A 24358-nucleotide genomic window follows, 5' to 3' on the forward strand; every position below is an offset into this window, starting at 1 on the left:
TCCCTGATGATGCACAGACGTTCAGGCATCTATTTTGTTGTATGACTTTAAAAATAGTGCATACAGCCTATATGTTCTCATCCCAACTCATCAAATATTGCCACCTTGTCAATGGACCCACTCGTCTTAATATGACATAGGTACCCTTCTGCATCTGCTTTGAACATACAGTAATGGCGTGTCAATTTAGGCTTGTTACATGCATTGTATCTTTTTAAATTAAACATATTTTTACTGGTTTTACAGTTTCTGATCACTACATGCATACAGTTTTTTTCTACAAAGTATGCTTGCAACATAGGTAAAACAATTAGTTTTTGGGTTCACTTCAGAGTTTGTCTGTGAATTTCCATTCAAGCTCAGGTCAACTGCAGCATCTTTAGTAAGAAAAGAATCAGCAGAAAACTCGTGGCTTTGTGTGGTAGCGCACAATAATATATTGGTAATAGGACTGTCATACGATTGATTTTTTTAATGGTTATTAATTGCTGAATTTCTCGCGATTAATCACATTTTTTAATAGCATGTTTTCAATTCCATTATTTTGCATTACAAAATAATGTTAAAGTCCAAAGTGAGAAGGTGAAGCTATTCTTACTAAATTGTCTTGATAAGGAATCAAAGAAAGGAATGTGGGCCAGCAATTAACATGATTTTAAAAAATATCACATTAATAATTGGACTTAATTCACATTGTGATTAACGAGTTAATGCTGACAGCCCTAATAGGTAAATTAACTTTGACCTATCATTTCTCAGTATCACCTCCTCTGCACACCCCTGATGTGCTTGTTAATTGGTGTATTTGTCCAGCATGTGAAACTGAATGTCTTCCCAGTTCTCAGTGTTAAATAAAGGTTCCCTTAAATTAAAAGACTTCCAGGCTAAGTACTGTTCAAAGTGAGAAATTATTATTATTATTATTTTATCATTATATTGACAAAATCCCAGTCAGATCTCTGGTTTGGCAAAAAAGTTTCAAAGAATATTAAAAAAACTGACAACACGCTAACAGATGGCAGAAAGTCCTTCATAACAAACTGAACAAAGGGAGAAAGAGTCTTTGGTGATTTGCTCCTGAGTATAAGTTCTGTTTACTACAGAAGAATACTGATGTCAGTGAGCTGAAAGAATGTCACTGACCATTCACATTTTAGATTTATCAGTCATCACGAAATTCATAAGTCATTTTCTCACTCCTGATTCGGATATCTAATGAAAAAAAACAGCTTGTTTAGATGTAGATGTATCCTAATGTTGCTGTGTCTTCATCTCCATCCAGCCAGGCCTGAAGCTGACAGAGACACAGAACAAGCTGTGGATTATAGTGGAGCACTTACTGCAAAACACAGTAGAATTAGTGTAGAGAGGTGAAATGAGCACTGTAAAACCTCGGTGGGATGTGTCGGGAGAGCACGGCCTTGGCAAGAAAAGCTGGTTAGAAGAAGCAAGGGTGTCTGAGCAGGCGAGGGTGATTTTCCTCGGAGGAGTAGTGACATTTAAAAAGGTGACTGACTGGGAGGAAAAAGTAAAGCACAAAATACAGAAAGCTTAGAGGGAAATGAAGGTAAAAAGGCTGCTGAACTGTCAGCCACTGACCACGGCTTTGTCAGATATGGACACATGGATCTACAACACATTTCTAAAACAGAGCTACAAGGAACACAGTTTTCTTTACAAAGTTATTGACAAAGGGCTGTAGACTTGGCAACAAAAGGGGATTCAACTTCTAAACTGACATCTGAAACCTAACTAAAAGTGAAACAGTCTCACACTTTATATCACAGTTTAACCTTTATCGTTGAACAAATATGAAGATTTGCCAGCACATATTTGATGCCATCAGAACTATTATTTATCTTTTCCTTGTCATTCTTATCTCCACTTCTTTCTTTGCTTTTAAGATCTTTTTTTAAATTTAAAAACAGCTATAAAGGGGCACTATTGCCACACCCTCATATCCCAAATTGTCATATATTGCTGCTTTGCAGTGGACTTCTGCATACTGAGGTTCTCTGATGCCGCCATCGTAATGTCAACTGAAGCACATGGTGGAATGATGCTGCATGCGGTTATGTTTAGGTGACAAAAGCACATGGCAACCAATACCTGGACGTCAACAAACGCACATGCAGGCAAGGAAGATTCGGTTTAGGCTAAAGAGGCAAATTGGTAAGGTGTAAAAAAAAATAAAAATAATCATATTAAGACAGGAAGCGAACACTGGACTCCTACTTCAAAGTCTGTGATTTGTTGTATCCATCCACTGCTTCTCCCGCCTGACCGATAGGGATCTTTGTTCTCCTCATATTGTTACCAGCAGCATTTCAACGTGACGCATCATGCATCCTGATATCATGCATGATGACATCATGCAGACACAGGAGTGTTTTTTGGTGTTGGGATCTTGCAATCAGGTACTGCAAAAGCGTCTGTATTTGACGGCTTTTAAAGGAGAATGGGCTGGCTGCTACAGCCACGTCTTGTCCTCAGAGGTCAGTGACTCCAGTTTCATAACGTCTTGCTGGCCGTAAGTTTACTAATGAATCTGTTTTCACCTGGCTTGTTGGAAATGGAGGTAAAGTGTTTGTTGATATAGCAGACAGGGTTCTTTCTGTCACCACTGGGCCGCATGCAATGAATCCCCAGAGTCCTAATTACTGGGTGGCACTGCTGAGCCCTATATCTGGGCAAGTGCCCACTATTTTGATGTGCATTTTATCAACTGGCTTCTGCGTCAGTGGCGCCGTCCATAGTTTGGTGTGGCTGGCTCTGGCGTCTGTTCGCCTTTGGGTTCTCAGTGATTGTAGGGCATATGTTCTTTCATGTTTTTCCTGTGCTGCAAGTTTACAGTGTGTGTCATGGCATTATATACTTGCCTCTACTCCTTTGTTTTGCTTCTCTCCAAGCAGCAGATCCGAGGAGATATTGTGAAGGTCTTGCTTAGGACAATGTCTCTTCTGTAGAGGTATGCTGGCTCATGCGCTTCTGTTAACTTCAGGCAGCTTCTGTTTAGCCTCCAGCTAAACACAACTCTTTTCTTTGTCTGTTCTGCTGTTCGAGTCACAGCCTTATTGCTCTCATTCTCCTGCTGTCTGAGAAAACTGCACCTCTGCTCTCTGGTACACACAAGTTTGCATGAGCCTACTTTTAAATCAGCGTAACTTCCAGTTTAAGTTTCAGTGTTTCCTTGTACTTTGTACACACTCACAGTATATGTCAGGCTGTGCATCAGGGCCTGATTCATAGTCCTGGCTTCCATTACCCCTTGCCACTGCTGTTTTTTTCTGTACAAGGTTTTGTCTCTGCATCTGTACTCTCTACACTCTCTTCACATCTCTTTTTCTTTGTTTTCTGGTAGTGTAACTGGTTCAGCTTTGTGGTCCTGTCTGCACTTCCTTCAGCAAAGAGTGGAGAAGCTGTCTGCTTTGGACACTAGGAATGTTACTGGTTTCTTCTGAAGAATGCGAGCAGTGTGTCTTTTGTTGGCGTTGGTTTATACAGCAATACTGAGTTGTTGGTTTGTTTATTTGCAAGGTTTCTTTCTTTTTGTGCTCTTTTGTTTCATGTTATTATAAGGGGCTCCTTCAGGGATTTTGGGCCCCGAGAAAACATATCACATCGGGTCCCACCGCCACATGCCACGCAAATCCTGCACAATTACCACACCTATCACACCTCCACAACCCACTCAACCCACTAAAATCTTTCAATAACTTTACCTTCAATATATTTTTGTTTTTACTCTACTACAAGCAAAACCACTGTTTATGTGATATTACGCAATATTATACTACTAATCTGCCCATTAGTATACAGAGTGTCTAAAATTAGCTAAACATTGACAAATTACAACATTACTCTTACATGCAAAGAAAATCATACAATATTCTATGATACCCTGAGGGGCTCATGTAATGATCATAAAAATAATATCTCTATGGGTATGATATTTGATTGGTGCCATTCTGCATAATGGCTACTTTTGTTCTTTAATAGCTTACTGTATATAAGTATATTTTGCTGATAAATCTTCTGAACTCTAAGTACCATTTTGAATCTAGGCCTTTTTCTTGATATGACATTTTTAGACTGCGGTATTTCTACTTTTACCTAAGTAAAAAAAAATCTGAGTACTTCCTCCACCAGTGATATTAACATAACCAAAATTTCAGTGACTAACCGACATGTCATTTGACAGAGTGCTGCTCACCTCCTTCTTTAGTTGGGAGTCGGGCTGAGTCATTGGTAGGGGTTATGGGGAGAGACAGGGCTGCTGAGGATGAAGCTGTCTCTATACTTGGTCCTACCAGGCATGGACAGGGACAGCTGATTTAGTATGAATAACTTCATAAAAGTTTGCAAGTACCGGTCACATGACAACTTAAAGAGGAGCAAAATGTAAACACCCTGAATTAAAATATTATCTGTTAGGCCAGCAAATATAATCTACTTCACAAAAAAGGGTAATCCCCCCCAAAAAAAATGTTCACATCACAATGCCATTATACTCTTACCACCCACATTCTAACATTAACCATTCAATCTTATAGTGATTAAGTAACAATATAACATTCATTATGATTTTGTATAATGCACCCTGAAAGAAGAGCTATTTTTCCTTCAAACGTCATAATCAATGAAAATCCCAGTTTTACATTAAACACAATATATCAAAAACTGTGAATTATAAGTCTTCATACAGTGACAATTTACAAAACCCTCATTTAACATGAGCCCACCTGGCATAAAAGCCAACAGTACACAGTCTTCATTAACAGTGTGATAAGCAACTGTGAGCGTGGGGGGAACAGAGAGTTGGGGTATTACTGTCCAAAATAATAGTTAACACTTTGGCTCGAAGACAGTCAGTAACACCATCCAGCTAACCACACGGCTTGCTAGCTAGCGTTAACATATGTAAACAAAAAGGAAACGTAAAGATAAAGTTAGTACAGCTGCACAAAAGCATCTGTAACTTTAAGGGTACGTTCCAGCACTGCTTACAATCAAAACACATGCCACAGACGATTAAAAGAATGACTTAAAAGCATTAAAGACAGAAATAGTGACTGCAACGTAGCTTATACGTACCTGCCTCCAGCTCAGGCGTATTTCCCTATTGCCAAGCGTGTATGGTGTGCGAGAAGGAACATTTATCATGCAGCTGCGCCATTAAACCACCAGGTGGCTCTAAAATGACATACATAAAGGACAAGCGCATCATTTTTTGAAGCGATTAATAATGAGGTTATTTCTAACTGTGTTACGATACGTTGTTAATAATAATAATATTCATCATTATTATTATTATTATCATTATTATTATTATTATCATTATTGTTATTATTATTGTTATTATTATTATTGTTGTTGTTGTTGTTGTTGTTGTTGTTGTTGTTACTTTTATTATGTAGTTGACCAAATTTTAAATACTGTCTGTCATTTCAGAAAAAAGGTGTAAAAATAAATCTTATTCAATTCATTTGTATCTCTTTTTGGAAGTGTATTTCTCTTGCAAACCTGTGTGACTATTCTGGACCTTGAAGTGGTTACTTGTGGTGGTTAAGTTCCCCTGTGTTGCACTGTCAACAATAACCCTGCTCCTTCCACATTATGGATCATTAAATATCAAAATATTAGATAAATAGCATTTAGGTTTGGGACAAATGGATTGGTCTGCATGACACAGGCTTACTGTTTAGCAGAATTTGCATTATTGCAAATGTGAATATGATTTTCAAATAGGTTTTCTTTTTTTCTAAAGCTGAAAGTTCCAGCTTCAGTGCAGTTTTCTATAAAACTCTAAAGGGCAACAAAAACAAGCAGCATATGACACTTGCCAAATCACCTACGGCCATTATTCTCTGTGTAAGTTAGAACACTGGGCTATTTTCCAACAGCTATGGGCATCAGCTCTTTGGAAAGGCAGCAATTTTATTACATTTGCTCCCTGGATCAGCACATCCCGGCCACTGTACTACTCCATCTGTGTGTATGAAGCATCAGTTGATATGATTCAAATGACAGCACTGTGATGCTGCTGGTGTGTTCTGTGCTTGAGGCACGGGGTTACAGGAGATGGACAGAAAGTCCATCCATCTGCAGTATATCATCCAGTTTACCATTTTAGTGAAATAACTGAGTGCCCAGAGAGACAACAGATACAGAGATGCTGAATACTGATGAGCACCATCCATCACTTTAACAAACTAAATATAAAAGAGTTCAAAGCATATACTGTATATAAAGATGGACAGCTCCCCAAAAGTGAAGCTAAAACATTTTGATCGCCCCCTGGTGGCTGGCTGTTGTATAGGGTTTAAACCCCATCACCCAAATGTCCACTGATTGGACATGAGCAAAACTTAAACAATCAAAATATGAGACAAATAAATTCTCACCTCAGACAGTTTATGTCCTGTTTGCTATATAAACAGGATTTGACCTAATGATTGACAGCTCTCTGTGCTAATTGGTGTGCTTGTGATTAAAGGCACTGCTTGTGATTGGGTTGGACTGTGTACGGGCAGGAAATCGATATCACGGCTCCATTTCCGATCACTACTGCATAGATTGCTCAAAATAATGTCACCAGCTCAAGACAGCAGCCGTATCCAAAATAATTTGGCTTCATTTTCGTACAGTGAAAGGAAGTGGAGACGCATCATGCTCCTTCAGTCACTGATTCAGAGCAGTAGAAGTGCCCCCAACAGTCAGTCTACTATCTGATCAGTGTGATCTCTCTCTCTGTCAGAGTAAGCAGGATCAGCCATCGTCAAGTGGAAAACAGCTGTGCTTGTTTGTTTGTGTCTTTACAAACTTCTCACCCTTTTACCAAAGAAGCAGACAAAGATTTATTTGCATTATACACTCTGTGACTGTTGGACTCTTGAAACACTGCTGGAAAGTAAAAGGCACACAAGAGCACAACACTAAGCAGTTTTTCTAACTTAGAGGTTAACATCTCTAAGTTAACAAAGAAAATAGTTTCCAAACATAAAAATCAAACTTGGATTCACAACCAGAACCCCCGAAACATACCCTTAAGGACTTGGAATCAAATTTCTGTTGATATTGTCTCTTCTGTGTCTCACTAACAATGTCACTGTGGAAAAGTCAAGAAAAAAAAATTGTTCATTGTGTGGGCTATACATTTTTTAGCCAAGTTACCAGTTTGGCTCGAGGAATGTCAAAGTCGGCCAATCAATCGGTCCAGACTGAATCTCAACAAGTATTGGATGATTTGACATTCATGATGGCTGGAGGATATGGCATGACTTTGTTGATTCCTTAACTTTTCGTCAGTTATAAATACCAGTTTGGCTGATACTTTGATTTATGACCAATTACCTTCAAAATGAATGAACTCCATCAGACTAAGCTGTGCTTTGTGTGTAGTATTTTGCATTTAATTTTGCATTTGAGACAGTGGGTATGTTTAAACTGTAAAATAGATTGATATAGATAAAATAGATGTTATATTCAGTTAATGTGAAAGTGTTCAGAAAAAAATAGACTGTATTTTCCACTTAGATTTACATAACCAGACTTCCACAGATTAATAAGTCTACAGCCAGACCTATCAAGTTAACTGACTAACTAACTGACTGACTAACTGACTGACTGACTGACTGACTAACCAACTAACAGCATGCTAACATACTCACAGAGACAGTGCTGACATGGGGGTGTTTAGCAAATGACAACCATGTTCATCATCATAGTTTAGCATGCTAGAGAGCTAATATTTGGTGATTAGCACTGAACACAAGTGTAACTGAAGCAGGTGGGAAAGGCAAGTATTTGGCCATAAACCATACTGGACAAAATTAAATTTTAACCTAATGATGGCCAATCCATCTATTGCCATGATCCAGCTCAACAAAATTCGTTGAGTTAGGACCAAAGTAGTGGAAAGTTTGACATCCACGACTAACATTTCATCCCCAGAAAAGGACCTCAACCTCTATCTATAGAACTGTTTGGTTTCTTTACAAAAATCAATCTGACTGAGCAGAAAGCATGGCTCTAGTCTTCTCCATAAGTAACTGCCACTCACAGTTTATCACTCCCTCTTTAAAAACGGACCAAATCATGCCCATTTTGTTCCACAACTCATCTATAATTGATAGCAGATTTCCAAAAGCCTTCATAAGTAAATCAGCTTTCCTTATTAACTCAGTTTGTGACTTTCTATGTGAGTTGTGAGGCGTCATGTTTAAGTATTTTGTTGAGTCATCCATAATTGTGTAAGTCAAACTAACAGTTAGCCTGGTAAAGCCATGTGGCTGCGACTGATGTGAATCCTGCAGACTGGAGCCTGACAGCCTGACAGCTTAAATGAGACACTCTGCTGCCGGGCTGACTGCTAACAATGAGAAAAATAGTTGTTCCTCATTTCCAGCCCTTCATCTGTCTGTTGGTGACAAACCAGGCAGGCCTGTAATTCTGCTGACTCTAACCATCTAAGACCTCCCTTGTTAGAAAATCCCATTACATTTATAGTACACTTGCAGATAAACTGTTCTCTGCAATATAATTAACTACTTTTTTCTCGATGAAATGGTATTAAAACAATGCTGTAATTTCTGCGGTGCTAACTGCATTAATATGTGGCTCCATGGGAGGCAGACCTAATCAGCAGAATTAAATGATCAAAAGGAAGCTGCACTGCAACAAAGCAGCAATTAAAACATTTATCTGGAGTCGGCGAGGTTTAACCCTCATCACATTAGCACACACGCTGAGTGCTGAGACAAGCAACAACAAAAAAGTGATTGCAAAACACATTAGTAATGGGAAGGAAGATTCACAATGAAAAATGTCACTCTTATGCAGATTTGGGAGGATTGCTGCAGGTTACATCACTTCTACTAATGGACCCAGGGCGAGATGTGTGCAGTATGTGATGAGCATTTCATTAATGGATCATATTTGCATTTCAAAATACAGACAAGAAATTGAATGGCATACTTTTCTTTTTCTCATTGGGGGCACATTAAGTCACTCTGTTAAAAAAAAAAAAAAAGACTCTAAAATTATCATGCTCTTCTTTCTTTCTCTTTTGCCTCCAGCACTTAGGGTTGGCTCTCCCTGTGGGTGGAGAAGAACTGATATTTCTAAAATGATTCTTTAAATAATCACGCAAAGCATTGCCTTCTTTTCTGAATGACAAGAAAAGTTTGTGTCCTGAACCTTGAGCTACATACAATAGATTTTGTAGGACATTGAGGGTAAATTGCAAGCTTTCATGACTAAACAACGAGACTTACAAGTGACCTGAAGAATAGCACGTATAATGTATGGTCTTGGATTAAAATAATCACTTTTAGTTTAAGGATAGGGAACAACTGAAGTCCTTGTTAAAAGAAACCAGTGTTATTGGTAATTTTGTTTTGTTTACTCATTTATCGACCCCAAATTCACACTATTCCACCTTTGCTATCAGCAAATGAGAATCACTATCCATATGACTGCTAGAGAGAGAGCTTCGTCGCTTGACTGTAAAGACACGGTTTTGGGAGGCCCTTGCTAAAACAAATTATGCTGTTGTATTTATTGGGAAGGTACAAAAACACAGGTTTGATCTCTATAGGTAATTTCAACATTCATGACAACTGCACAGGGAGTGAATTTTTATAGAAGTTATTCATAAATATAGATGAGACTGCTAAGTGGCATCTTGGGCTCTCATGCTGAGTTCCATTCAAAGTCGGGATTCCAGATTTTCAAACCTCCTACTAGAAAAAGTACAATGGAACGCCAATCAAAGGCAGAGTTCCTACTTGTGAACTTGAGGCAAACACGCCGGTCCTTAAGGTCTTCCGCCGTGTTCGTGCTGGATGACGAGGCTGCAAGCCCAAGCAGCGTCAAAGTTCAGCAGGTTGGCGTCCGTTTGTCTTCCATTTGACTTCTCCACAATCCAAATCCAAGATGGTCATGGCCAAAATGCCTAACTCAAGGCTTCGACGTGGAAGTCTTCAATTTAGTGAGTGACGTCAGGATGGCCATGTCTATTATTTTTATGCAGTCTATGCTGTAAACATGTAAAGAAAAATATCCCTGTGGCTATAACAGGATTTATTTTAACAGTTGATTCAAAACACTACAGCAAGAAACCAAGCTTTAAAACTGTGACTTGATTATATCTTTTACACACAGATCCTCACAGTAATGTTGGTAACATTATTACCTACAGTGGATACAAAAAGCATCAGCGCAGTTCAGTAATATTCATGGATTTTTTCTTGTATTTATTCTCTTACTTGTGCTTCTCATTCACCTTTTGGCTTGGCTGCATGAAGTGTTCCTTTGTCTTCATGGTGCAGATTTTGCCACAATACTGACTCACCAAAAGATGGACCCTCCAAATGCAATCTGTCTGCAATCAGTTTAAACCCTCTTTACTACACACAGGTGATCTCCATTTCACTAATTTTGTGACCTGTAAAAGCAACTGTCTGCAGCACTGAGGATTTCAGCACGTCCTATGATTGAATGATTACGCAAACCTCCTTTATTCTATATTTTTCTGTTGATAAGTGACAAAAAGCAACATTAAATAGTTTGATTCAATGTCATAAAACTATAACATATTAAAACATCCTCTTTGTTCAAAGTTTCACATTGAAATACCACATCTACACGCTCCTGAGTCATGTTTTGTTGTATCTGCTGATTTGTGTGCAAGGACAGAGTTTCCTTGGGAGAGATCCTGCAACTGAAAAAGCTCTCAGTTTCCCAAGGCCTCTTCACCAACACTCAAATCTTAAATAATAGCCCTCACTGATAAAGGAGTAAAAAGGAGAATTCAAGGTTTCTTTTACAACCAGGGTCTTTTTTTCTTTGTATTTCTGGCTTTCATTCTGATTGGTCATAATAACAACACCAGACTTACACTAGACTTGTATAAATCGTGGCTTATGCTACATGCTATAAGAAAATGATGTGGTGACCAATAAAAATATTCTAACCTGATGATGTCTGGTCCGGGTTGAGCAGAAGTTTAGTATTGTTATTATATACAGCTCTTTACACAAATAATTGGAGGATATAATATAATCAGCTCACAAATAAAGAGTCCTGATGGTTATAATTACTATTTATTTCAATCGGCACCTACATGGCCCGCTCCCACTGTGCCACTCCAGTCCTCAATCCAACAAATATAGAGGCTGTCATTGTCATTGAAAAGGAGGAAGGTCAAAGCAGCAGGTTAAGTAATTATTAACAGTATTTATAACTAATCTGATATTAATTTGCTGTTTAATTGATTGAGACGGGAGCAACAAAGAGGGAGGATGTTGAGACCTGTGATACCATACAGGAAAATCCTTTTAAAGGTACTGTTCAACCCAAAATCAAAATACATATTTTTTCCCCTCAAGATAATCCACAGACCTTGATGTGATTAGTTTCATGGAGGAACTATTTCCTAACAAAGTACACCCCATATCAGTAACACTGATGCTGAAGGAAGCGTGCATCTACTCGTGGACAAGAGGTTTGTGCATGTCTTGCAATATTAGCTTGCTCAGTGGTGCTCGGTGAGCTGGCAGTAGATGCCTCTGTTTCCTTCTGTGCAGTGATGTGGTTTAAGGGTGTAGCTCAGGAGAAGGAAAATAGTTCCTACATGACACTGCTCAAAACAAGGTCTGTAGATTGAGTAAGCGGGTCATGATGTTCGGAAGGAGACATTGCTGCTGAGTTTTTCAAATGTAATTTTTAGCTGCTTTGTGCACCACAAGCAGACTGCCATGTAATTCTATTATTTCAAGACAAGGCCGACCTCTCTACGGCCGATATCTCCAACTCTTTGCAACTCGCAGCAAAACAATCTAGATTGATAATTAGCACTACAAGTTAGATGAAAAAGATTGTCAATTTTGATTTGGGGGTGAACTGTCACTTTATCTAGCAGCCTTTAAATCGGCTTGCAGTGATACATTACCACAATCATTCTTTAAAAAGTAAATTTAAGGCTGTTACAACTTTGGTCTTATTTGGCAGTTCCACCTATCATTTCTGTTATTTATAAGCTTTTTCTTCCTCATAGAACATTTACAAATCCATTTTTTACATGTTGAAAGCTGCATTTTTTTGCATCCATGTCCAAACTGCCTTTGCTGCACTTCCTGATGAGTTACTGCAGCCTGTAGATCACTGGAATAATGTGACATCATTAACAGGAAATGTGTCACTTGTGTGTTGCTTGTACGCACACGTGTGTCCTCTTATGCTTTAATGATAAAAACAAAATGGGCATAAACAAATTTCCCTCCCAAACAAATTTCCCATACTAGCGGTCAAAATCAAATAAAGAGTACCATTAACTCAGTGAGTACAATGGCATTACAGGAACTGTAAAAAATGTGAAAATAAGACAGAGATTGTAATGAATAGGAACTGAGCTTTAAGTTCAGTTGAAATTAAACAGATTTTCATCAATGCTTTTCAGTTATGTGATGTTACATTTCAGGTAGTGCTACTGTAGTTAAGACACACTGTTAACAGAGCCCATACATTAGAGGGATAGATGTTTAAATCACCGTTTGTGCAAGTTAGGCAGTTTTAAAGAGTGATATTTGCCCAAAAAACCTTGACAAATAAAATACATTTTGAAGCTATTAGATTTATTTACAATAATATATAATGCTTGTAGAATAAGCCCAATAATCTGTAAGAAAGAATAATACAAAAAAATGCTAAACTAAATCCAAAAAACAAATAGGTAAAAAATTGTGATTGCATTTTTCAGCATGATTTAAAGGAAACAAGATCTGCAATGCACTAACAAATAAAGCTGAGAAGAGATAGATCTATATGTGAAACTATTATTGCAATATTGGACACAATTTTCCATCCTGGCACACCATTTGAATATTGAAAATGTTTGAATTAGGCTCCTATTAGCAGATCATTATCACTGTCTTGGTGAAATCGACAAATTTGTCAAACAAAGCAATTAAGCTATTGTATATGACAAAAGGGTTTTCTTCAAAGAAAAGGTACGTGCGTTTAAAAGCCATGTTACAATAACGTCATCTTGCTGGCAGGAAAGTAAGGTTGTAATACAGACGAACAGGACTTTACTGCTGAAACTTGTGTTGCTGTGCACCACAGAGCTGCAGCTGTGTGAAGGTGAGATGAGGGGGGTCAGGCGAATGAATCTGACATCACACACACACACACACACACACACACACACACACACACACACACACACACACACACACACACACACACACTCACATACACATACAAGAAAAAAAAAAGAAAACCCACTGATGGGTGAAATGAGAGAAGGAGTTGGGAGTGTCACTGCAAGGCTTAAAGATGGAGGGCAGCTACAATGAATGTCCACACAGGGCACTGAACCAAACTCCTGCATTTATGCTGTTCTTTTTGTGCGCTCCTTCTACAAACTCCTGCTTTTGTTCCTCTCTTTTTTCCTTTTCTTTCCTCTTCTGTCCCTTCACACTCAGTCTCTTTTACTTCACATGTTTGGCGTCAGCTCAGCTTTGTCCAATTTAACCATCCATTTCCTTAATAGTGAACACAATAATCCTTCAGCTCTTTGACTTTCAAACCCAGCTGGATAACCCTTACAATGCATGAAATTCAAAGCAGGTTTTCTTTGACTTTGCTACAGGGGATAAGGGAGTTTTGCTTGGTTTGGGATGCTATATATTAATAAATTTCATCGGCTTGTGATTACTGATGTATTTGAGTATTGAAGTGGATACTATATTGACTACCTTAAAGATACTATTCTCAACATTTTTTATATAATATTGTATTAAATTGGCCAATAGCAACAGTTTGCCAATATATACGAGATCAGTCATAACAGATTCGCCCAAAACTTAGCAATATTTTCAAAATGTCGATAAAACACAATTTCGAGATGACTGCATTCCCATCGAGTGATCTTATGGCTGCATTTCCTCTGCATTTCTTCTCTCGCGATAACATTTCAACAAGCATGACGATTGATGTTCAAAACATTAGCAGGTTTATTTCTATTGTAGTCACCGCAACTCACCACATTTGCCAACTTGACATGAACTCTGAGACTATTAAAACCCATAATTACGTCACTGTTATCCAGAGACCTCTAGTAGCCATAGTAATTCTGATGGGAAGAAAGGACGCAGTGGTATGATGAGTACAAATTAAAAAACATAACACACTGACCCAGGAGAACCTGTTAGTGCCCCACGTGAAACCAAAAGTCAACGCTGGGTTATTTTAACTTTGTAACATAATAAACTAACACTGTGTCACGTGACTTAAGTTACAAGTGTACTTACTCAAAGCATGCTCTTTTTTTCTATACTTAACTAGCTGCTGATTTTAATCAACTCCAAAGATGTAGCAGGATCAAGGACAAATGTAATTTTGTTTTCTTTTTTAACTTTGTTTAAAAAATGACTAATAAATCTCCCTTCTACCTCCTTTTTTTCTAAACTTAACCCAGTAGTTTTCTGGCTGAATCTAACACATTTAAATCTGAGGCCTTTAAAGGTCACATATGACCAAGCCTGTCGAGTCTGTGCTGATACTCTGCCACGGGTAGGGTGGTGTTAGAGGGTAGAGACAAACAACCCATATTTGGACTTGGAGTTTAATTGAGCCAACTTGGAAAAGAAGTCCTCATAGCACTCAGAAAAAAAGGAAATTTGAGCATCTTCAGTTACATGACAAATCTGCTCTATCTGCCAATGAAGATTATGTAATATGATTGAAAGATCCAGAATACCAACTGAGTGGACCTCACGGGGAGATAGATTTCACAACATTTCATTATGTTTCATAAACATTTTATATATTTACAATTTAAAAAGGTACACGTCAAAATCAGTGTGTCTGACCTCCCCACTCGTGTGTTTAAGCACAGTTTTGACGTGTTTGTTTTTGCGTGAGTATTCATGCTACTTTAGTTCTCTTCCGCTACATTTCACACGGGAATATTGTGCATCTTATTTCACTGCAACTACCAAATCTGACAGCTGCTATCACAAATTTGCAGATCATGATTTTACACACATTACATAAAACTGTCAAAAGTGTTGAGGCATCATAGATAATATGAAATATACTTCCCCAGAATGTAAGTCTCTTAAATTTCATTCACACATTTTTGTTAATATCCTTGTTAATGAGTACTTCTCCCTCTCCTAGATGATCCACCCACCTGACAGGTGTGACATAACGAGATGCTGATATAACCGCATCATTACTACACAGATGTGCCTTTAGATGGTCACAATAAAACGCCATTCTAACATGTTCAGTTTTGTCACACAAAATGATGCCACAGATGTTGCAAATTTTGAGTGAGCGTGCCATTTGCATGCTGACTGCAGGAATGTCGTGATCTGAATGTTATTTTACAACCACAAGCCATCTCCAATGTCATTTTCAAGAATTTGGCAGTGTATCCGACCAGCCTCCTAACTGCAGACAACATGGAACCACACCAGTTCAGGACCTCCACATCCAGCGTCTTCACCTGCAAGATCGTCTGAGAGCAGCAGCTGAAGCAGCTGATAGGACAACTGTTTAGCACAACCGAATAATTTCTATGTTAGTAAAAATACTGTGTAATCAGCGTCTTGATCTGCCACACCTGTCAGGTGGATGGATTATCTTGGAAAAGGAGAAGTGCTCACTAACACTGACTTCGTGACCAACACTTCAGAGACATCTATTTAGTGTATGAAAAAAATCTTGAATCTTAAACCAGTGAAAAATGGGAGCAAAATCAAAAGAACGGCATTTAATTTATTTGTTCAATATAATATAACAACACTGGCAACACTCGATATATTTTCCCACCACTGATACGCTGGAAGCACAGGAAACATATTATTTCCTCAGAGAAATTTCTTTCTTACCAAGCTTGTTATTTGGAAAAGCAGATAAAAACAAAGAGAATAAAGGTTTTATGAATTGGGTATCAATTATCAGTGGCATTTTGTGTCACACACAGCACTGACAGTCTGTCACAAAGACCTGATGAATTCTCAGTATAAATCACAATGTCACTCATCATTAACACAGTGTGTTTCTGCTAATAGCTGATGCCCACAGTTTCTACTTTCCTCCTACTTCACAGAGTGACAGTGAATAGTGACCTCAGCAGAATGTGGCTGATTCTTGGACCAATAACAAGTCATCTGAGATAATGACAGGGCCGTTTGATGAATGGGTCTGTTTTTAGGGAGGCAGACATCCACTGGGGAGTTGGCCTTGGGCAAACACAAAATCCCTCAGGTCACAAAGGCAGATGGATGGACTGCAGTTCTCTGTCACTTTTATCGCTTAACTACTTGTCCCTGGATTAATAAATCTAGATTCATGACTGGCAGCTCCAGGCTCACACCAGCAGCCGCCGCCACCTTTACGTAACCTTGACTTAATCAGAACCTCCTCATGACTCCACTTCTGCTAAACACATTTTCATAAATGACACTAAGAAAAGTTAGGGGTGATTTATCCCCCACGACTTTTTTTCACATGGTGGTTCACTAAGACTCCACCGTCTCATGAAGCATAAAGGACAGCAGGGTTTTGCAGAGAAAATGCCTCACACATTCACACCAAATTGATTTTATTCAGGGGTTTATGTTCTCTCAGTGCACACCACCAGCTCATTGAAAAGTAATAAATTCTGATGAGACAGGGCTGTTCGCATATGAAACAGGGCACCAGGCCCAAATTTAAATCAACCCTTCTCCCAGCATGTTTTTTTACCAACTTATATTCTCTGTCTGGCTGTAGACTGGAGGCGATGAATTTCCAGCAGTCTGTGAAAATAACAGCACCTTAATGTTTCCCTCCTCAGCCTCAGCTAGTTTAATAATCAAACACACCTACTCAACCTACAGTCGCAGCCATCTGAGAGATTAAACGCTCCCGAAGACACTGTACTGCCTCCACCAGTGCAATAATCAAAATTAAGACAAAATTGTGTTTTCTGTAACGTTTTAGCAAAATGCAAAAGAAATGTGTCTGCCTGTACATTGCTTGTGGTGAAGTGATACAGATGGTAACTGCAAAATGAAAACTAAGCAGGAGCATGTGGGTTTACAAGGCACATTTTCCCTAAAAGATGATAAAAGTGCGCTCAGTAGAGCCCAGATCTCAGCCAGGTGACAAAGATGCCGCCTTGCTGATGCAGCCACTCCCAGACAATACTTGTAATTCCTGCAGACGCGTTTCAAAAGCTCCAGGAAGCCAAAAACAATGTTTAGCTTGTCTTTTTTTTGATTGAGCCACAGCATAACTGGAGTATAAACGGTAATAACATTGTCTGCAGGCTACAACACAACAAAGTAGGAAATAAACACAATCAAAACAGACCAAAAAACAAAGCATTTAACCAAACAGCCTGCTTACTTACTTATTGTAGAACCATAAATATCAAGGAAAAATGAACAAATCAACCAAATCTGTGAGTCTGTGGAGGACAGTACAAAACTGGGTAGCAGCCAAACTGTGGAGTGGAGCTGTCACTACCAACTTGAGATGGAGGCGAAGATAACAAACTATTCCCTTTGTATCGTGCCTAACTTTTGTGGATCATAACATATTGGGTGTGCAGTTAATCTGCAGATGCTTTGTTCACTCTTCAGACAATTATTCATGACATTGCAGGAGGCTTTCCACACATTCACAACATGTATAAACACTTTTACCTTCAGTCATTTTAAGCATACTGCAGCCTTCTGGGTCCACGCTACGTTGCTTTATGGGTTAGAATTATCCCATATTTGAGCAAATGAGCCCAAACCAGACCCTCCCCAGCTGAACGTGGCACCTTTCATCAAGGTGTAAGGTATAAAAACAGGTACATTTCAGGATGAATTGCCCTCTATCCGTGAGAAGGAGGAAGGGTCACAACTTCCTCCTATTTGATGTTCCTCATACAGTATTGTGTTATTTATGTTCGATCTGTATGTGCTGCTATTATTTACCACATGTTTTTGTATAGTATTGTTTTGTCAATAAATAAATAAATGAATAAAACTTACTCCCAGACTTCTTTGATAGCATTTCTTTTTTTTCACTCTCTTTATAAGCTGTGTGGTTTTTGCTACAGTCCCTGCAAATACATAGCACTTTATAATCAAAGGAACATGTCTACTATTTGCTAGATAAGACACGGGTATGTTTGATACTAAACACTGTGCAACCTTAAAGTAATAATGTCTGCATGACACCATTAAATGTATATTTTAGTTTAAGCAGTTTACATCTGTAAGAGTAGTTGCATGTACAGAAAGTCCTCCATGGCAAACACAATATGGTGCTCCGAATGCTCATATCAGTGGGGACTCGTTGAAGGTTTTATACTGTAACTCCCTTCTAATCCCCACAAGTTGGTTTAGAGTAGTGGAACTGTAGTGGAAGTTGCAGGGAACATTGTACATTTTTGTGAACTACGGACATGTTACATTGCATCTATGAACATGTAGCTGATGTGTTGAAACCTAAGGGTTTTCAAAAATGCTGTAGATGTTGGTGGTTAGGCTTAGGCACAAAAAAAAGACTTGGTTATGGCTAGGAAAAGAGCATGTTTTGGCTTTAAATACCCAGTTTTGGCGGCAAAAGCAGCAGTGTTTCTGTAAAAACAACCACATTTTGTGCCACTATCTGGCCCGTCCTCATTCAAACGTCATCAAATACAGACGCTTTGAAAGTGCTTTCAGCGTACGTTTCCAATGGCAAAAGCCACCTTTCACATCCCCATGATACACTAGATGGTAGCAGCTAAGAATGTGCCTGGTCACAGTGTTGATAATTGTCGGTGGCCTGCTGGGGCAGCATGATATGCAGATGGTCGGAGTCAGTTGAGAAAGCGAACAGACAGAATCTGTCACATCCGCATGATAAGCCATGCTGCCAGTAACGACGTAAAATAAGGAGCAAAAGGGTTTCTATAGGCCGGGTGGGGTGTGGATCCAACAAACCATGGACTTTAATGCTGGAGTCCAGTGTTCACTTCCCGTCTCAATGTGATGTTTTTTTTCTACATCTTACCAAGTGTCTCCTTCTCCTAACCCTAATCATCTGTCGCCGCATGTATCTTTGCTGACATCCCAGCGTTGGTTGGTTGGTTACCATGTGCTTGTGTTGTGTAAACATAACAAGGTACAGTATAATCCTACCATGTGTTGACATCACGGTAGCAGCATCCCGAAACATAAATAGCAAATGCAGAAGGATACCTAGAGCTTAATATGTAGACACGGAAGTCCAATGCAAAGCTGCAATAACACTTTCGATGACAACGTGTAGCACTATTTCCGTGGGAAAAGCAGCTATGTCTAAGTAAAAAATGTATCATGCCCCCTATCCCTGCAGAAAAGGCAATGACGTCTTGGTTAAAAAAGACACGTCTCTATCCCAACAGGAAAAGCAGCAATTTCCCAGTAAAAAAGACATGTTTCGTGCCCCTATCCCTGCAGGAAAAGCAGTGATTTGCTTAAAAAAAGTTTACTTTAGGTGCCACAATCCTGGCAGGAAAAGCAGCCATGTCTCATAAAAAAGAGACATGGCTTTTTGCCCCTATATCATAGCAGGGAAAGCAGCGATGTCTGAGGAAAAAGAAACGTATTTCGCTCCCCTTTCCCAGCAGGAAAAGTTTTAACAAAACAAATGCTTTTCAGGCCTGTAAAAGCTGCTCGATACACAGCAACAAGTCACTAAATCACAGACTCTTTTGTTGTTTGTTGGTTCATATACCATGTCACTTTGAAACGTTGATATGAAATGTGAAAATAAAATGTATTTGTGGTTTGCAGAAATGTATTATGGTATATGGGGTAGTTTGGGAAAGGCCCAGTGAGAGATTGAGTGACAACAGAGAGCAACAGAATGTATCGCTAAAGATGATGAATGTGACAATGACACAAACCTCCTGTCCTTCATGTACAAAACAGGATGAATGATATGGTAGTCTTTACTGGGCTGAAACCTTTTCACTGCTTTGGAAACATAATCTGGACAGAAGACAGGTCATTAAGTGGATGATAAAGGCTCTGACTGATAGACAGTATGCTGCAGAGCAAACTATATGAAGCTCAGTGGAGTGACAGAGTCAAATCTCCGGTTTTGTGATTAGTCTCGTGGAAGTTGTTGTGTCTGACCCGACACAGAAAATACCTGTTTCATCTGGATTTGAATCAATTTCCTTCCATCCTATCAATACCTTTTTTTCTGCCTTGTCTTCCCAAGCAATCAATACACTTGAGAAACCACAATGCCTATTAATACAAACATCTCTCTACTCTACCCTCCACACCCAGCAACACCAATCCGTGTGTAAAAAGCCTCATTAGTGATGTTTTTGTCGATCTGCCTGCTGGGATGTCACGTTAAAAGCTGCCCTTATTTACAGCATCATTCCAAGAGAGTACAGTATAATTACAGCGGGAAGAAAGGTTCATCAGATTGTACCGAGCCACAACTTGAAGAGAGCAGATACTGGAACTATTCATTAAAACCTCCTAAGAGGAAAACAACAACATGAAGGGAATTAACAGCAAGGAAAATGAGATCTATCCATTTTTCACACTTGTTGTGAGGTAAATACTCTCATTCATTAAGAATAAAAAAAGTTTTCTCAGTGACTTCACTGATGAAATCCTCCAAGAACCCACTTTTTAGGGATTTTTTCTGAGTATAAAACAGGAGCCAAAGCAGAAGCAGCATCCTCTGCAGCTCTCCCTCATCTCCACTGCAAGACCACAGACTCTCCTCCTTTCTCTGTCGCTCATGAGGAAACATCTTATGCTAGAAAAAGCTAAAAATAAGAACACAACTTCACAACTACAGCTGTAAATCTCCAGAGGATGTCGGCTCCCCTTTCAACAACAATCCCCCGAGGTGGTCGCATCAGACCCAGCCAACTGTTAAATTCACTGAATTCATGGAATAAACTGTATGAACTACAGTCCATCTTCCACACCTGGAGAAACAGGTTGCAGCGCAGATCAGAATGGACCTGTAGTTGCTGCACTCACTGCCCTGTCTTAAGCTGCATGCTTTTTATTTTGAAATAAAAAGTAGGAGCAGTTACAGATCGATTGAAGGCAGATTTCATGACTTTTTTTTAAGAGGAGAGATTGGAAACAATTAGTCAATTAACTCTTTGAAACCTGGAAAGACTTCACTCTTCTTATGCTGCTTTCAGACACCTTTCAGTACTCAGTATTTAGACCTTTGTACCCTGAGTAAATTGATACAATTCTTTCAAAAATGTGGAAAAGGGCAATCTTGGCTAGAAATGTTCCACATATTGCAAGAAATTAGTAGACAAAGAAATCTTTTTTTAACAGCTTGGGAAAAGGTTTAGGGGAAAAAAGCAAAATCCAGGGGAAAAGTATATGTGTCGTTAATTACATAGGTCTATTTCAAATTATGTTACAGAATTATTTATTTTTTAAACCCTTCAAGTCTTGCTTGCCTTGGTTTTTTAATTTTCAGGTAATTTTCTTGAACTTCATTCGGGGATCATTTCTTGTTCCACTTATTGCCTTCTTCCCAGGTTTTTGAAAGAAATCAAGCCAAATTGCTCAGGTTTCAAAGGGTTAACCATTAGACTAACTGTTTTGATTGTTGTTGTGTAATGTAATGTTTGACAAAACAGGGCGTTTAGACCTCATCTTGGACTTTAGGGAATCAACATTTTAGAAAATGAACCTCTACGATCGGCAGGTTGATAGATAATGAAAACAATCCCTAATTGCAGCCCTATAGTAGTTATTTGAGTTAATCTGGAGAGATATAAAAACATATTCAGTTGCTTGGATTTATTCTGAAAAGTAGTGCTTATGTTTGACCAATTTTTGCCATTATCTTTAAAGAAAAACAAAAAAATACTTTTTCTTTTACTTTCTTGATGAAATAAATTATCCTTAAAAGTCTCACCAACAGCCACATGTCATCAACCAGCCAAATAATAAATGTCTCTTGTTATTGTGAGCTTGCACCCCTCCAGCTGAGTGTTTTAGTGCAATAATAACCCTCGGTGGTGTCTTTCAACAAAGTAACGCACTCAACAGCCCGCTCTCCCTCCCAAGAAGCGCACAGAGCCGCTCACCTTCTCCACCTGTCCCACCGGAGCCGAGCAGCAGCGAGCCGAGCAGCGCAGTAATCCAAGCGACTCTTTCACTCCCCAAAGGCATGTTGAAGCGACGGGATGCTGCAGAGTAGCCTATAATCCCACCAGCCGGAGAGGAGGCAGACTGTCCGTCCTCCTCTTCTCCTCTCCTGTTCGCTTCTCTCCTCTGCTTTCCTCCAGCTCCGCTCCGGTGCGCTGCGCTCCGCTGCAGTAGCTCCTACTGCTGCCACAGTGAGGAGGTGCCGGTCGGGACCTAGCGGGGGAGGAGGAGGATGCTCTCACACCTCCTGCCCTCCGTCAAGTGCTGTGGGAAAAAGGAGGAGGAGAGGCTTTAGACGACACTGCTGCAGGTCCGAGTCCAGCGCACAGCCTCCGTCACTGAGATCCAGAAGGAGCTCCGAGTTCCTGGAGGGAGTCCCAGGACTGGTCTCAGTGCAGGGAGAGCATGTGGCTCATGTTTAACTCTTTATGCCAACAAGTCTCATACGACCACACTGTATGTTGTAATGCAGGTGTGAGCTACGGGTCTCAGTCATCTAAAAACAATACAGTTCTCATATTTCTTTGCATGGGACCATGGACGCACAGAAGATATGTTTGTGCCCCATGCACAAAAATGTAAAAGCCCCCCCACCCCTCTTAAACAGAAGCAATAAACTCAGACTAGGGGTCATTTTGCATTCCTCTTTGTTCATTTAATGTCTCTTTGTAATTTGGCATTTTATAGTCGCTCAGTGTCAGTGTTTGTTTTTGTTTTCTCTTTGTGGCAGTTTGTAGTCATTTAAAGTGTCTTTGTAATAGTTTTGCATATCTTTGTGGCAGTTTATAGTCATTTAATGTCTCCTTGTGACAGTTTATAGTCATTTAATGTTTCTTTGTAGTCATTTTGCATCTCTTTGTGGCATTTTATAATCATTTATTGTGTTTTTGCATCTCTTAGTGGCAGTCTAAAATACAAAACATCTGCTTTGAGTAATTATTTTTCGCTTCACCACCACCCCACATAAAATGACATCTACACCCTGTCCCTGATAGAAAAACCTTAAAATCTGTATATGTATTTCCTTCAATGCCTGAAACACTGCAATGATATATCTATGTGGATCGATACGTCCATTCAGTGATCAACAATCTTATATTATTGATGCAAATTGAAAACATAAATACATGTTGTCATATTTATGATACACCATTACTTTGAAATTCCCATGGTGCCACTGTGTCACCATTTCTGTCCAAGCACACCTGCCTCCTCACCATTCAAACAGTACTAGCAGCCTAACAGTCGAGTCTCCACAATGGCAAGTTGCTGAGAAAAAGACACTCAGGATATTTACTGATATCATCTTATATCGATTGCAGGCCACTGAATGGAGTTCAATAGAAATCATATTGTTGCATACTTTGTGATATCAGTATATCATATCGTAGTATCGAGAGTCTTTATAATATCACATTGTGCTGAAACTTGTGATTTACACCTCTAGGAGACATACACTGAGAAGTCCTTGCATTTTACATTGGACCACAATTTACATCTAAATGAGTCAAAATTCACAAAGCCCTGCTCCTAATTTCCACGTGTGAAACTCAGATTTATAAAGTGAGTGCAGAGAAACTTTCCCTGTTCAGCAGATGAATGTAAAACCAGCCTCCTTGTGTCAAACTGCACATACATCATTCTGCACAGTGAAGGTCAAGCATCCAAGCACAGTGACAACGGGCGATACACATTTTTGAGTGGAGGACTTTAAATTTATCACTGCATCACTGCTTGAGGACACTACAGAGTGGTACTATGAGTTCCTAAGTGCCTCCTCTTTCATAGCTTTATTTAGCAGGATACTGTATGTCTGTACCCTCATGTTACACTTTAACGCTTCATTTTCACAAAAAGGGGTACTTGAGCAATGCAGGTGCCTCTCTGGAGCCCATCGTTAGTCATTTTGTAGTTTTTAATCACTTTTCTGTCACGCACAGTATGTTTGTGATATTGCAGGCACTTTCTTTGCATGCAAATACAAAGCCTAGATTAGTCAGTTTACTTCTTTTTTGTTCCAAGTTAACAAAATGGTAACAAAATTCTGCTGTTTCTAAATCCTTGCACCTCTAAATCTGATTAATGCTACGTAGTGCAAACCTAAAAAGGTGCTTGCACGAAATTGCTCTCAAAAGAATATTTTGGAGGACAGTTTGTGACATTTAAAACCTGTGGTTGCATCC

At 39.2% G+C, this 24358-nt stretch overlaps 1 protein-coding gene across 1 annotated transcript in view; it reads right to left on the bottom strand.

The window, feature by feature from the left end:
• Positions 1-22333, bottom strand: part of LOC121962364 (contactin-associated protein-like 4) — a 132637-nt gene extending 110304 nt beyond the window's left edge. The window contains exon 1 of the mRNA XM_042512620.2: positions 22115-22333. Coding sequence (XP_042368554.2) covers positions 22115-22199 — 85 coding nt within the window. The 5' untranslated portion in view covers positions 22200-22333. The remainder of the gene's footprint in view (positions 1-22114) is intronic.
• Between the last annotated feature and the right edge of the window lie 2025 nt (positions 22334-24358).

The sequence above is a fragment of the Plectropomus leopardus genome, chromosome 5, assembly GCF_026936395.1.
Source record: "Plectropomus leopardus strain MGB_pleo_1.0 chromosome 5, ASM2693639v1, whole genome shotgun sequence".
NCBI lineage: Eukaryota > Metazoa > Chordata > Actinopteri > Perciformes > Serranidae > Plectropomus > Plectropomus leopardus.